Source organism: Pseudorca crassidens, chromosome 6 (genome assembly GCF_039906515.1).
Source record: "Pseudorca crassidens isolate mPseCra1 chromosome 6, mPseCra1.hap1, whole genome shotgun sequence".
Taxonomy (NCBI): Eukaryota; Metazoa; Chordata; class Mammalia; order Artiodactyla; family Delphinidae; genus Pseudorca; species Pseudorca crassidens.
The window spans coordinates 118497061-118510792 of record NC_090301.1 but is presented as its reverse complement, the minus strand read 5'-3'; the positions used below and the strand labels follow the sequence as shown (position 1 = coordinate 118510792).

The 13732-nt window shown below is 38.0% G+C and overlaps 1 protein-coding gene across 3 annotated transcripts in view; it reads left to right on the top strand.

Annotated features, from left to right (window-relative positions):
• Positions 1 to 13732, top strand: part of C6H2orf76 (chromosome 6 C2orf76 homolog) — an 86309-nt gene that overhangs the window by 29309 nt on the left and 43268 nt on the right. For all 3 annotated transcript variants that reach the window (XM_067742173.1, XM_067742174.1, XM_067742175.1), the window contains exons 2-3: positions 912 to 980; positions 3845 to 3989. In XM_067742173.1, the coding sequence (XP_067598274.1) occupies positions 3857 to 3989 (133 nt within the window). In that variant the 5' untranslated portion in view covers positions 912 to 980; positions 3845 to 3856. The remainder of the gene's footprint in view (positions 1 to 911; positions 981 to 3844; positions 3990 to 13732) is intronic.

The window sequence follows — 13732 nt, the reverse complement described above, 5'->3', positions numbered from 1 at the left end:
GAGTATTTGCTATTAGTTTTGTTAGGTATGATAATGACATTTTAGTTTTTTTAAGTGTTCATTGTTAGAGACACATACTGAAGTGTTATAGGGTGAAATTATATGAAATCTGGAATTTGCTGCGCAATACTCAAAAATAAAGGAATTAGATAAAACAACAAAAAGTAACAAATAGTGTAGTAGCTAATAATGGAATTATCAAAAGATTTAATTTAATAATGGAATTATCAAAAGATTTAATTTAGAGGGAAAATATTATTTTTAGTTCCTTAAAAACCACTTGTTGAATTATAAACAGTATACTAATTATAATTGCAAATTATTTTATGCATTAAAACAGCTGAACCTTTGCTTTTCATGCATAATATGCTGTATATTCTCTCAAACTTAGTAAAATATTTGTGTAAGCATTCTATGATTCAGAGAGACTTTCTAGGCCAAATTAGTGTGGCTTATTTGTGTATATTATGAAGTATTTTGGACACACTGAAAGGCTTAAAGAATAGTAATTTATACTCTCCCTATACCTAACATCCTACTTAAGATATAAAATGCAACCAGTATAATTGAAACACCGGTTTTACTTCTCCCTAATTGCATAATCCTTTCTCTGCCTCAGAAAGAACAATTAATCATCTCCTTTTAAACATAATAAAAGCTATGCTTTTGAACTTTATGTAAATGGTAGTGTATTCTGATGTTTTTGCGGTTTGATTTTTTTCCATTCACCTTACTCTTTCTGAGATTTCATCTGTGTTGATGTGCATAGTTCAGGTTCATTCATTTTCACTGCTTGAACTAATTTCATTGTATGAAAATGTCATAATTATCTATCCTCCTGCTGATGAACATTTAGCCGTTTCCAGTTTTTGCGATTAACAAATGATGTTACTATTAATGTTCTTTTACAGTTCTCCTTGTGCCGTGTGTGAGAGAGTCCCCAGGACACCTACCTATGAATGAAATTGCTGGATTGAAAGGTATGTGAATCTTCAGCTTTACTAAATATTGCCAGATTGTCTCCAAAAGTAGAACCTGTTTGGATGCCAGCCTTAACTGGTTCTGCACCCTTGCCAACGCTAGGTATTGTCAGACTTTTTCCTTTGTCAGTTTGATGAGTAATATATCTCATTGTTATTTTGAATTTCACTGATTACTGGTGAGGTTGGACATCTTTTCTTATGTTATTAGTATTACAGGGTTTTTTCTTTTGGAATTTTATTTTTAATATAGCAGGTTCTTATTAGTTATCTATTTTATACATATTAGTGTATATATGTCAATCCCAATCTCCCAGTTCATCCCACCACCACCACCAACCCCTCCCCCACCCCCTGCTCCCTGCTTTCCCCTCATTACAGGTATTTTTTTTAGTACTTGCATATTATGGCTGTAAGTTGTATGCAAAGTTGAAAGCATGAAGTAGTTGCTACTAATTAGAAATATACCATAATTTTATTTTTAAAACATTGACAACTTTGCAGATTTTTTGGAGGAAATAGTTTGGGGTGATTTTTCGAACAGTGCATTAGAGAGTGCATGGGATTTGGAATTAAATTGGTGCTTGAATCCTGGCTTCATTTTTTATCAGCTATATGACCTTGGGCAATTAGCACAATCTCTCTTGAGTCTTTCCTCATCCTTAAATGAGTATAATACCTCCTGGTTTGATGATAGAATTAAATCTGTAACAGTTTTTGCCTGGTCATCAAAGAAACACATGGTCTTGTGTTACCCTGATGGCAGATTATGTGTTTTCTGTTGACTAATTCTGGACGCTTTTCGTCGAGTGCTGCTTTCAGTTGGTCTAATTGGGAGCAGTACTTGTTGGAATTAAGCGTTTGGTTTTCCAGAAGGAGCTCATAATAGAGGACTCCCTTCCAATCCCACCATATACACAACATCACCTTTTTTGGATGAAGACCTGCCTTTGGTGTGGTCAGTGGTGGTTCATTTTGCCTGCCTCACGATCTCTTCCGTTCCACATTATTGTACAGTATCCATTTTTTCATCACCTGTCACAATTTGTTTTAAAAATGGAACGTTTTCATTATGTTTAAGTAGAGAATCGCATGCGGGACTATGGTCAAGAAGGTTTTTTTTACTTAACTTATGTGGAACCCAAACATCACAGCAATGAACATAACCAAGCTGGTGCAAATGATTTTCAATGCTTGATTTGGATACTTTGAGTATGTTGGCTATCTCCTGCATGGTATAATGTCGATTCTTCTCAATTAATGTCTCGATTTGATCGCTACCAACTTCAGCTAGTCTCCCCGACCATGGAGCATCATCCAGCGAGAAATCTCCAGCACAAAACTTTGCAAACCACTTTTGACACGTTCAGTCAGTCACAGCACCTTCTCCATACACTGCACAAATCTAGTTTTTTGCATTTTGGTTTCGTTTTTACCTTTCTTGAAATAATAAAGCATAATATGCCGAAAATGTTGCTTTCTTTCTTCCATCTTCAATATTAAAATGGCTACACAAAAATTCACCAATTTTTTTTTAATCAATTTATTTATTTTTGCTGTGTTGGGTCTTCATTTCTGTGCGAGGGCTTTCTCTAGTTGTGTCAAGTGGGGGCCACTCTTCATCGCGGTGCGCGGGCCTCTCACTATCGCGGCCTCTCTTGTTGCGGAGCACAGCTCCAGACGCGCAGGCTCAGTAGTTGTGGCTCACGGGCCTAGTTGCTCCACGGCATGTGGGATCTTCCCAGACCAGGGCTCGAACCCGTGTCCCCTGCATTGGCAGGCAGATTCCCAACCACTGCGTCACCAGGGAAGCCCCGATAATTCTGTTTCTTAAATGCACTCTGATATGACAGCTGTCACAATACAATCTAACATAATTGTTTTGAATGTAGTTAAAGACAACCAAGTGCTACTAGAGCCATCTTACAGAAAAAACTGAAAGAACCTTTTGGCCAACCCAATACATAGTTTTAGGATGAAATAAACATATTCAAATAATAGTGTGGAAGGTGGATGATACCGTGGCACATGATTAAATCCTTCCTGAAATCTGGCAACATTTGTGAAATTAAAATGCAGCCTGGGGCTTCCGTGGTGGCACAGTGGTGAAGAATCCACCTGTCAATTCAGGAGACACGGATTCGAGCCCCAGTCTAGGAAGATCCCACATGCCGCAGAGCAACTAAGCCCATGCGCCACTACTGAGCCTGTGCTCTAGAGCCCGTGAGCCACAACTACTGAGCCTGTGCTCTAGAGCCTGTGAGCCACAACTACTGAGCCCGCATGCCACAACTACTGAAGCCCGTGTGCCTAGAGCCCGTGCTCCACAACAAGAGAAGCCACTGCAATGAGAAGCCTGCGCACCGCAACGAAGAGTAACCCCCGCTCCCTGCAACTAGAGAAAGCCGGCGCGCAGCAACGAAGACTCAACGCAGCCAAAACAAAAAGAACAAAACAAAACAAAATGTAGCCTGATAGTTGATGCTAATATAAGTGTACTTCATCTCAGGGCCAAATGAGGAGATCGCTGGTGTACCAAACCAGAGTGGCCACATGTTTAGTGCAACCCACTTCTCCCCATACATGCACACCCACACCCTTGAGTCAACTGTGTTCATCTTCTGTGCCCTGTCAGTTTTTGCCCAGTCAGAACATCAGTGACTGTGATGAAGCTGTCCAGGATCGCAGTGGGTAGGTGGGAGTGACCTTGGGACCCTTTGGTTGTCCCGGAATCTGGCGTGGGTGTGGGGACTGTGTTGCTAACTGTGCAGTGTGGGAGAGATGGGCTGGGTGCCCAAGAGCTGATGGAGGAAGTACAGGCTTGTAGATAATTATGAGTTGATGTCATTGTCCCCTTGCCACAGGAATTTCTTCACATGGCTTCCGAAGATGTGACCATTACGGTTCGCCTCATTCGTTCATTTGAGCATCGCAATTTCAGACCTGTAGTATATTATGGAGTTCATTTGGACCAAACTGTAAAGGAATTTATAGTATTTCTAAAGCAAGGTATGAGACATCTCAGCCACTTTGTTTTATTAGTGTTTTGAAAAATATTGTTGACTATTAGAATGATAGTAATCTTTAAAAAACACTTGGAAAGATATTAACCTGTGTTCTAAGCCAGGTGTGAGGCTGGCTTCTGCTCCGGGCCTTGGCATCAGCGGCAGTGTTTCCCTGAGGCTTATTTAGCAACATGTTTGCCCTCATCAGAGATTGTCACTATCATGTTTGGCTTCTCCCTTTTTTAATTAAAAAAAAAAATTAAGGTCTGTGTTTGCTTGTAACAAACGGGTTTATGTATTTGGAGACTGATTAGTAAGAGAATGTAGTGTTACCCGGCTGAGCACAAGAGGGCCTTCTGGGGAGTGTGACAGGAAGGTGGCAGGCCTCTGTACAGCCAGGAAATCATGAGAGCTGCTGGTCATTGTGGGCACAGAAGTGACAGGCAGCCTCACTGGTGCTACCGTATCATTTCAAGCTTAACATACAGCAGGCTTGAATTTAGTCTTCATTTTGATTGGTCCTTTGTGGGTTTCTAACCTCTGTTTTCAATTACTGAAGTGTTCCAATCATCAACATTTGATGAAACATCTAGAATAAGCTTTTATTATTATCTTATGATATAATGTACAGATCTTTGTGTACTGTTCTGTGAGTTTTGACAGATGTAGTACTTTATATCCAACTTAATTTTTAAAAACTGACATAATTTCAGACACGGAAAAGTTGCAGAAACTCCTGGATGCTCTTCACAGATTCCCCAAATGTCAACATTTTGTTAACATTTGTTTTTCTCTCGCCTCCACCTTCCCCCTTCCTCTCTTACTCTCCCACTTCATTCTTTTCTCTGAACCTTTTAGAAGTATGTTGCAGACATGATTCCCTTTTACCTCTAAATATTTCAGTGTGTATTTTCTAAAAACAAGGAATTCACTTACATAAACATAGTACAGTGATGAAAATCAGGAACTTAACGTTGAAACAGTGCTATTATCTACTTTACAGACCTTATTGAGATTAATTAATTCCTTTAATCTGAGTTAATTTCTTTATCCTGGAGTCTTTTATTGTATTTCATCACATTGGCAATTTTGAATAGTACAGTCCAGTTATTTTGTAGAATGCAGGTGGGTTTTTCCGGTGTTTTCTCATTATTAGATTTAGGTTATGCTTTTTCTCCCCTCCACAGTTTCCCCTATCATTAACATCTTACATTAGTATGCTGCATTTGTTGCAATTAATGAAACAATATTGATGCATTATTAATTACAGTCCATAGTTTATTCAGGTTTCCTTAGTTTTCAATTTCAAATCATTGAAACAATGCTGACTTCTCGGTGCATTTACACCAGGATGCACATGCTGTCGACTGCCCCCATTAGTGGCAATGGTGACTTTAATCAGTTGGTTAAGGTGATAACTGCCAGGTTTCTCCACTGTACATCTTTATTGTAATTGAAAATTAACTTGTAGGGGTATATTCTGAGACTATGTGAATGTCCTGTTGCTTCTCAAACTTTCATCCACTAGTTCAGCATCCTTTGATGATTCTTGCCTGAATCAGTTATTATGATGATGATTGGCAAATGGTGATTTTTCTTATTCCAGCATTCCTTCTAGATACATTAATTGTTTTTCTACAGTAAGGAAGAGCTTTTTACCCTTCCCGCCCATTCTCACCCCCCGCCCCATTTATTTAATCTTTTGTTTATATCACTGTGGACTCAAGGATTCTTACTTTATTCAAAGGATTATAATTCTTTACTATGATTATTTTATTCTGATGCTCTAATCATCCCCATTTTGGCTGGCGGTAGCCCCTTCAGTCTGGGTCCATGTCCTTTTAACATGTCCCCAATCCTTCTTTGAGCACTTCCTTACTTTTTGGTCTAAGATGTTCCAGACATGTCCTGTTCTTTCTCTGCCCCAGTCCTGGGATCAACCATTTCTCAGAGGAGCTCTGATTCTATTACTGGAGAATGTTATTGGGAGACCAACATCTTGTTTTATGTGTGTGGAATGTAAGTGTGTATAGCTAACTTTAAGAAATGTAGTTAATTCTTGACATTTTATTTCCTGATTGACTTTGTAAAATTTCTAAACTCTTCTCCCTTACTTTTTTTTTTTTTTGTCTAATCTTGAGTGGTTTCACTGCTCAGTATTACTTGCTTAAGAAGAAAGTGAGGTATATAAACCCATAGGGAAAACGAACTAGTCAGTCGACTTGTTATGGAGAGATTGAGAGCTGGCACTGAGATACTGCCAATTAAAGAGGGTCCTGCTTTTGAAAAGATATCGCCAAAAGCATATTCAGGTTTTGAAATAAAAACAAATCCCTACATTTTTTATTTTAAAATCTTTGTGTGTGTTATGGGTTACAGTGTTTCTTACTGTTACTACAGTGAGTGCTGTGGTGTTCTTGGTACAGTGCAGGATAGGTTCTCTGAAGTCCTTGAGAATAAGATGTAATCTTCAAGCTGCTCCAGTGCCGCCAGGGGCAGATGTATTCTCCCGGGGGTCACTGTGTTCTTTCCTTCCCAAGTACCATAGAATGCTCCCCATTAGAGCAGTGGTGTGGATCACAGCTAGATGCTCAGCCCAGCCTACTCACATCTTTCACCTGTGCTACTAATAGTATATCCACTACTTGTTTCTATTGTGCATGTGGGAAATGTGTTCCACTGATTAAAAGGTAAACTTTGGGGTTCAGACCTTTTTGGCTTGTGTGCTCTCTGCCTATCTTTGTCATCTGATTTGAGGTACTGTGGGACTCTGCAAAGCTGGTGAATTTACCCTTTATGAACTGTGTACATAACAAAGACCAAATAGCTTATTACTGAGAAATTTTTGAACTAATAATAATAATAGCAAGCATTACTATGTATCAGATACTGTGCTAAGAACTCTAAGTAGGTTATCTCATTTCATCCTCACAGCATCCTTCTAAATTAGGAACTGTTATTATCTCCATTTTACAGATGAAGAAACTAAGGAACAGAGAGAGAAGTGAAGAAGCTTGCCTGAGATTACATGGCTAATACAAGGCAAAGCTACAGCCCAACACGGGCTGTTCAGCTGTACATCATGCACTCCTAAACACGACACTAAGTTGCCTCTTTATTTTTGTCTACTGCCTTGCTGGCTTAAGAGGATCCCTGAAGTAAATGGATTCACTCAGTGTCAAAAGAGTCTTTGAATTTAGTTCATCTTGCTCTAGTGTTTTTTTAAATTGAAATATCGTTGATTTACAGTGTGTCAGGTGTACAGCAAAGTGATTCAGTTATATATATATATACATATTCTTTTTCAGGTTCTTTTCCATTATAAGTTATTACAAGATATTAAATATAGTTCCCTGTGCTATACAGTAGGTCCTTGTTTACATATTTTATATATAGTAGTGTGTATCTGTTAATCCCAAATTACCAATTTATCCTTCCCACCCCTTACCCTTTGGTAAGTTTGTTTTCTATGTCTGTGAGTCTTTTTCTGTTTTGTAAATAAGTTCATTTGTGTCATTACTTTAGATTCCACAAATAAGTGATATCATATGATATTTGTCTTTATCTGACTTACTTCACTCAGTATGATAATCTCTAGGTCCATCCGTGTTGCTGCAAATGGCATTGTTTCACTCTTTTTTATGGCTGAGTATATATATGTACATGTCTTCCATTATATATGTACCACATCTTCTTTATCCATTCATCTGTCGATGGACATTTAGGTTGCTTCCATGTCTTCGCTATTGTAAATAGTGCTGCTATGAACATTGGGATGCATGTATCTTTTCAAATTAAGAGTTTTCATCGTTTTCAGATATATGCCCCAGAGTGGGAATGCTGGATCATAGGGTAACTCTAGTTTTAGTTCTTTTTTTTTTTTTTCTTTTTTTGCGGTACGCGGGCCTCTCACTGTTGTGGCCTCTCTCATTGCAGAGCACAGGCTCCGGACGTGCAGTCTCAGCGGCCACGGCTCATGGGCCCAGCTGCTCTGCGGCATGTGGGATCTTCCCAGACCAGGGCACGAACCCATGTACCCTGCATCGGCAGGCGGACTCTCAACCACTGCGCCGCCAGGGAAGCCCTAGTTTTAGTTCTTTAAGGGACTTCCATACTGTTCTCCATAGTGGCTGCACCAATTTTCATTCCTACCAACAGTGTAGGAGGGTTCCCTTTTCTCTACACCCTCTCCAGCATTTATTATTTGTAGACTTTTTGATAATGACCATTCTGACTGGTCTGAGGTCTGGTCTGACTGGTCTGACCTCATTATAGTTTTGATTTGCATTTCTCTAATAATTAGTGATGTTGAGCATCTTTTCATGTGCCTGTTGGCCTTGCTGTAATGTTTTGAACACATAAAGCTGGAAGGATGTTTGACATTGTGGCATAGCGAATCTTGTACACAGACAGAAATGTTTATTGTGGTGAATGACCTTTTGGGGTTATTTTAGATGCCTTCTTGCCTTTCTAGCTGTTTTTTTCTTATTATAGTCACTTTTTGCCATCCATAGCTTAACCTTGTCTCTTCCCATAATTGTCTGTATTTCTCCCTTAGCCAAGAAACTTTGGTTAAGTTTGATCCATTCTGCATTGAGAATCATTGTACCACTACTCCATGCCATTAAAATCTAAAGCTGTATAAATATAGTACATAAGTATAGTAAATATAAACTAACACTTACAAATAAGTATAAATATATCAATAATAAATACTTGAGATTATATTTATATGTAAGCATATAAATATAACAAAACAAATAAATCTATTATTAACATATCTGATGTTAATCAGATATTCTGAACACAGAGGTACCATATATTACCTTATATAGATGACAAATTTTCTAGATTCAGAATAAATAAACGAACCAATTATCTAGATAATATGACATTTTAATTATTCATTGATTTGGAAGCATTTTAATACTTTGTAATACTTTAGATCTTGATTCTGAATGTAAAATTATTTCATCTGTTAAACAGAGGAAAGCTGTGGGGATTTTATCCAACCTTCCAATTCAGAGCTCATTCTTCATACCCTGTTACTCCTGGTGATGTGTTACTTTGTAGAGCAGTCTATTCTATTGGGTGACTACTAGCATAGTTAGAAAGATTTTCTTTATCTTTTTAATTTTTATATATTTGTTTATATCTAATTCTCCCCTCCACAGTTTCCCCTATTATTAACATCTTACATTAATATGCTGCATTTGTTGCAATTAATGAACCAATATTGATGCATTATTAATTACAGTCCATAGTTTATTCAGGTTTCCTTAGTTTTTACTGAGGTCCATTTTCTGCTCCAGGATCCCATCCAGGATACCACATTACATTTAGTTGTCATGTCTCCCTAGGCTCTGTGAACTGTGACAGTTTCTCAGATTTTCCCAGTTTGATGAGTTTGACAGTTTTGGGGAGTACTGGTCAGGCCTATCATAACATGCCTCTCTGTTGGAATGTTCCTGATGCTTTTCTCATGATTAGACTGGGGTTATGGGTTTTTGAGAGGAAAATCACAAAGATAAAGTGTCACTTTTATCACATCATATCCAGGGCACCTACCTTCTACATGATTTATGACTGTTGATGTTGACCTTGATCGCTTGGCTGAAGTAATGTAGGTTTCCCCACTGTAAGGTTGCTCTGTTGTCTCCCTGCTCATAATGTACCCTTTGGAAGGAAGTCACTATGCACAGTACACAGTTGAGGAGTGGGGAGTTAATTTACTTGGAATTCTTTTGCATGGGAGATTTGATTTATGTTGTTACTCAAATTATTCTAGATTTGGTCATTGGAAACTCTTTCAGTTGGCTTCTGTGCCCCTTTGACATATGCCATCTGTGTGTAGTTCTGGTACTTTAAGATGTTCTAGGCTAATTTTGTATATCCTGAGCCAGTCCTAGAATCAGCCATTTCTCTAGGAGCCCTGGTTGTTTTATTGGAGAATGGTATTAGAAGCCAAGATCTGAGTGCTAGGTATACTCTTTATTACTGGGGTTTCATTTCTTCTAGGCTCTCTTAACTGACAGAGCAAAGAAATATATGAACCTGTATACTTATGCATAGGTGTAAATATTTTCATGTTTACCATCTGAATCTGTATGTTAAACATGAATTCTTACTGATGTTTCCAACTCTAATCCATTATCACGTGGATCATTCTGGCCTTCTCCCCTTGCTTATCTGTACATCCCCAATCCAACAGTGAGGAACCTGACTCCTAACATCTGCCATTCCTTTACTTACTTGTTTAATTCCAGTATACAGGTATAGCTGTATCAGAGTGGTTAATTGGTACTCTGTGGGAAACAACGTGATATTAACTAGAGTACAGTGCTTTTGTGCAGTTCCTTTTGCCTTAATCTTACAAAAATCTATTCATTGACAAAGTTATTTAGGTCAGCGCCATTTTTTCACCCTCTTCAGTAAGATTATTTCATCTATTTGCAGTACAGCTGTATTCTCTTGTCACCCTCTGCATTCTTTCCTGGGATCCCCTGTCCTCCTAAATGTGTTTTTGTTTTTTGCTTTGCGTACATTAAGGTTCACTCTTTGTGCTGTTAAGTTCTATGGGTTTTGACAAATGAATTATCACACAGAATAGTTTAAGTGCCCTAAAAATCCTCCAGGCTTCACCCATTCATCCTCTCTTCAAGCCCCTGGCATCCACTGATCTTTTTACTGTCTCTAGTTTCGCTTTTTCCAGGATATCATGTACTTGGAATCATACAGTATGTAGCCTTTTCAGACTGGCTTCTTTCCCTTAGGAACATGCATTTAAGGCTCTTCGGAGTCTTTTCATGGCGAGTCGCATCTTCTTAATCCCCTTCATCTGGAGCAGCCCCCACCTTCATTTATCTGTCATCGCATTGATTTTTTTTAAAGGAAAATCCAGGTCTGTGTTTTATAGAATGCCCCACAACATGGATTTGTCTGATTGTTTTCTTATGATTAGATTCAGGTTAAATATTTTTGGCAGGATTACCATGTAGCTTGCAGATCTACAAACCACAACCTGCGGGGTCAATCTGACCTGCCACCTGTTTTTATAAACAAAGTTTATTGAAACACAGCCACACCCATTTGTCTACATATTATATGTACTGCTTTTGTGTTTCAGTGGCACTTACACAGTTGTGACAGACTGTATGGCTCACAAAAAACTAAAATATTTATTCCTGGTCTTTACAGAAATAGTTTGCTGATCCCTGATGTTGGTGATTCCTCCTAGTTGCATCTCATCAGGAAGCACTTGGTATTGCTTTGCCCCACTATTGGCGGTATTTATTTATTTATTTATTTAACAAACTGGATCACCAGTTTATTACAAAAGGATAAAACTCAGGAACGGCCAGGTGGAAAATATGCATAGAACAAAGCATGGGGAAAGGGTGCAGAGCTTCCATGACCTCTCGGAGTGCGCCATTCTCCCTGGTATCTCCGTGTGTTCACTGACCTGGAAGTTCTGGTGATACGTATTTAGGTCATTTGGTTAAGGTGCTGCCTACCAGATTTCTCTGTTGTAAAGGTATCTTTCTAACTAATAAGTAGTGTGTGGAGCGATAAACATTGAGACGATATGCATGTGTTGTTTCCAATAGTTTTAGTGTCTATTGATGATCCTTACCTGAATCACTGGTGGTTGCAGAAACTGGGATTTTTTTCTAACTCTGTGACTACTTCTGCATTTATTATCTGGCATTCTTCTGTAAAGAAGCACTCCCTTGGTGCCCCTCCTATTTAGAAAGGAACGGGATAATTTTGTAGTAGCAAATTCGTAGCACATTATCACCTTATCACAAAGGGGCCATTCCTTCAATACAGTGTTGAGGTGATGGTCTCTTGTTTGTAGTAGAAAATGTACTGTAGATTCTTTAGTTTAAATACTTAACTCTATAAATTTGAAACATAAAATAATACTCTATCTTTTGTGGCTATGACAACAGAATGAAAATATAATGACGAAGAAGGTATGCTAACTTAAGGATAGTTAGTGCTTACCTCTGGGAAGGAGGTTAATGGGACTACAGAAGGACATAGAAAAGGTTTCAACTGTATCCATAATGTTTTATTTAACAAAAAAATAGTAAAGATCTGAAGTAGTTATGACAATATGTTAACACTTGTTAAATTTGGTTGATGGGTTAAATGAACTTTTGTTCTATTCCCCATACTTTTTAATGTTTAGATTATTTCATGATTAAAGTAAAAAACATCTTGATATAGCTTAACTCTGAAGTCTTACTCTAATACCTGACAGAACCCTTCATCAGGGTAGAATGTTGGCACAGTGTTCTGATTAATGTTAGGTCTTTGGTATTCTTGCCTGTACAGATTAGTCATTGAATTAGTCAGTTTCTTTTTTTCCCTTAGGTGTTTGTGCTTTCCTAAAAATCTTTAAATGTAGATCCAGCATCTAATAAAAAATTACAAATTATACCACTTCTATTTTTAGAGCCTTTACTATGAGGTAAAGAATTATTTTGTTGTCCATTGGTACTTTAATAATTTTCCAGACTTTGTTGATTTCTGTATTGAAACATGTGTTTTAACATCTCAGACTCCTTTGTGGCATCCTAATTGCCAGCAGTATATTTATTATGTTGCCTTATTTTTCTCATAATTAATTTTTCTGTGGATGCCTTTTATGGGGACCTGAATGAATGAGTAAAATTACTGGTTGCCTTCTACTGAACTTTCCAATAATGAAATACTAAGTGGGTTTTTGCAGAATTTTGCAATCCTGAACTCTTCTGTAAAATTTCATTAGATTCCAAAGTTAATAAGTTCAAAGGTGGGAAAACATAAAGTGAAAGAAAAACTTAGTACAAAGTAGGAAATCATTTTCAGAATATAATAAATATGTTACAGCCTTTTGCTTTCAGCCAAGGTGGAGTAACAGGGACTGAACTTTTTCTTTGAATTGAAACAACTGAAAAACTGTGCAAAATACATCAAACAGTGATGTTCAGATATTGGACATCATATAGCACGAGATGGGATAGCAGAAACAAACAAGGTGGCCCCTATGATTGTGCCATCTTACTGCGGGAGAGAGCATGTAGGCCACAGAGCAGGGTGGGGGAATCCAGGCAGAGGCTGGAGAATTCTATGAGTTTATGAGTCACAGCTGGCATCCTGGAGTGGAGTCTGGACAGAGTTCACAGGGCAGAGTACTGGAATGGAACGACTTGTACAAAGTGAGAGCTCTAAAGATTTGCAGAGCCTGAATCTTCAGTTGAATACGATCAGCATGTGTGTCTAAGGAAGCCAGGTAGAGAACCGCCTGACAGTAGCAGAAGGCAAAATACTCAGAGCTCATGCAGGGCTGGGAACAGTTTGTAGTTACACCAGTCAGGATGGAAAACCTTGTAATTAATAGGGTATTGGGTGGAGTATCTAGAAAGGTATTGCTGCAGTAGTAGGGCAAAATTAACCCTTGGCTAAATTCTGATCTTCTCTTACCTAACAAAGCTCAAAAGTAAGACTCAAAAGGATGTTTCCAAGTAATTTCACTGTGTTCCAGAACAAAGCTCAGTATGTTTATAGGAATACAAATATATCCAGTATTCAACAAGATAAAACCCACAATGTCCTGCATCAAATCAGAACTTACCAATCATGCAAAGAAACAAGAAAATGTAAATCATAATTAGGAGAGAAATCAATCATTTGAAACCAAACCAGAAATGCTGTAGATGGTAGAATTAGCAGACAATGACAATTAAAACAGTTATTATG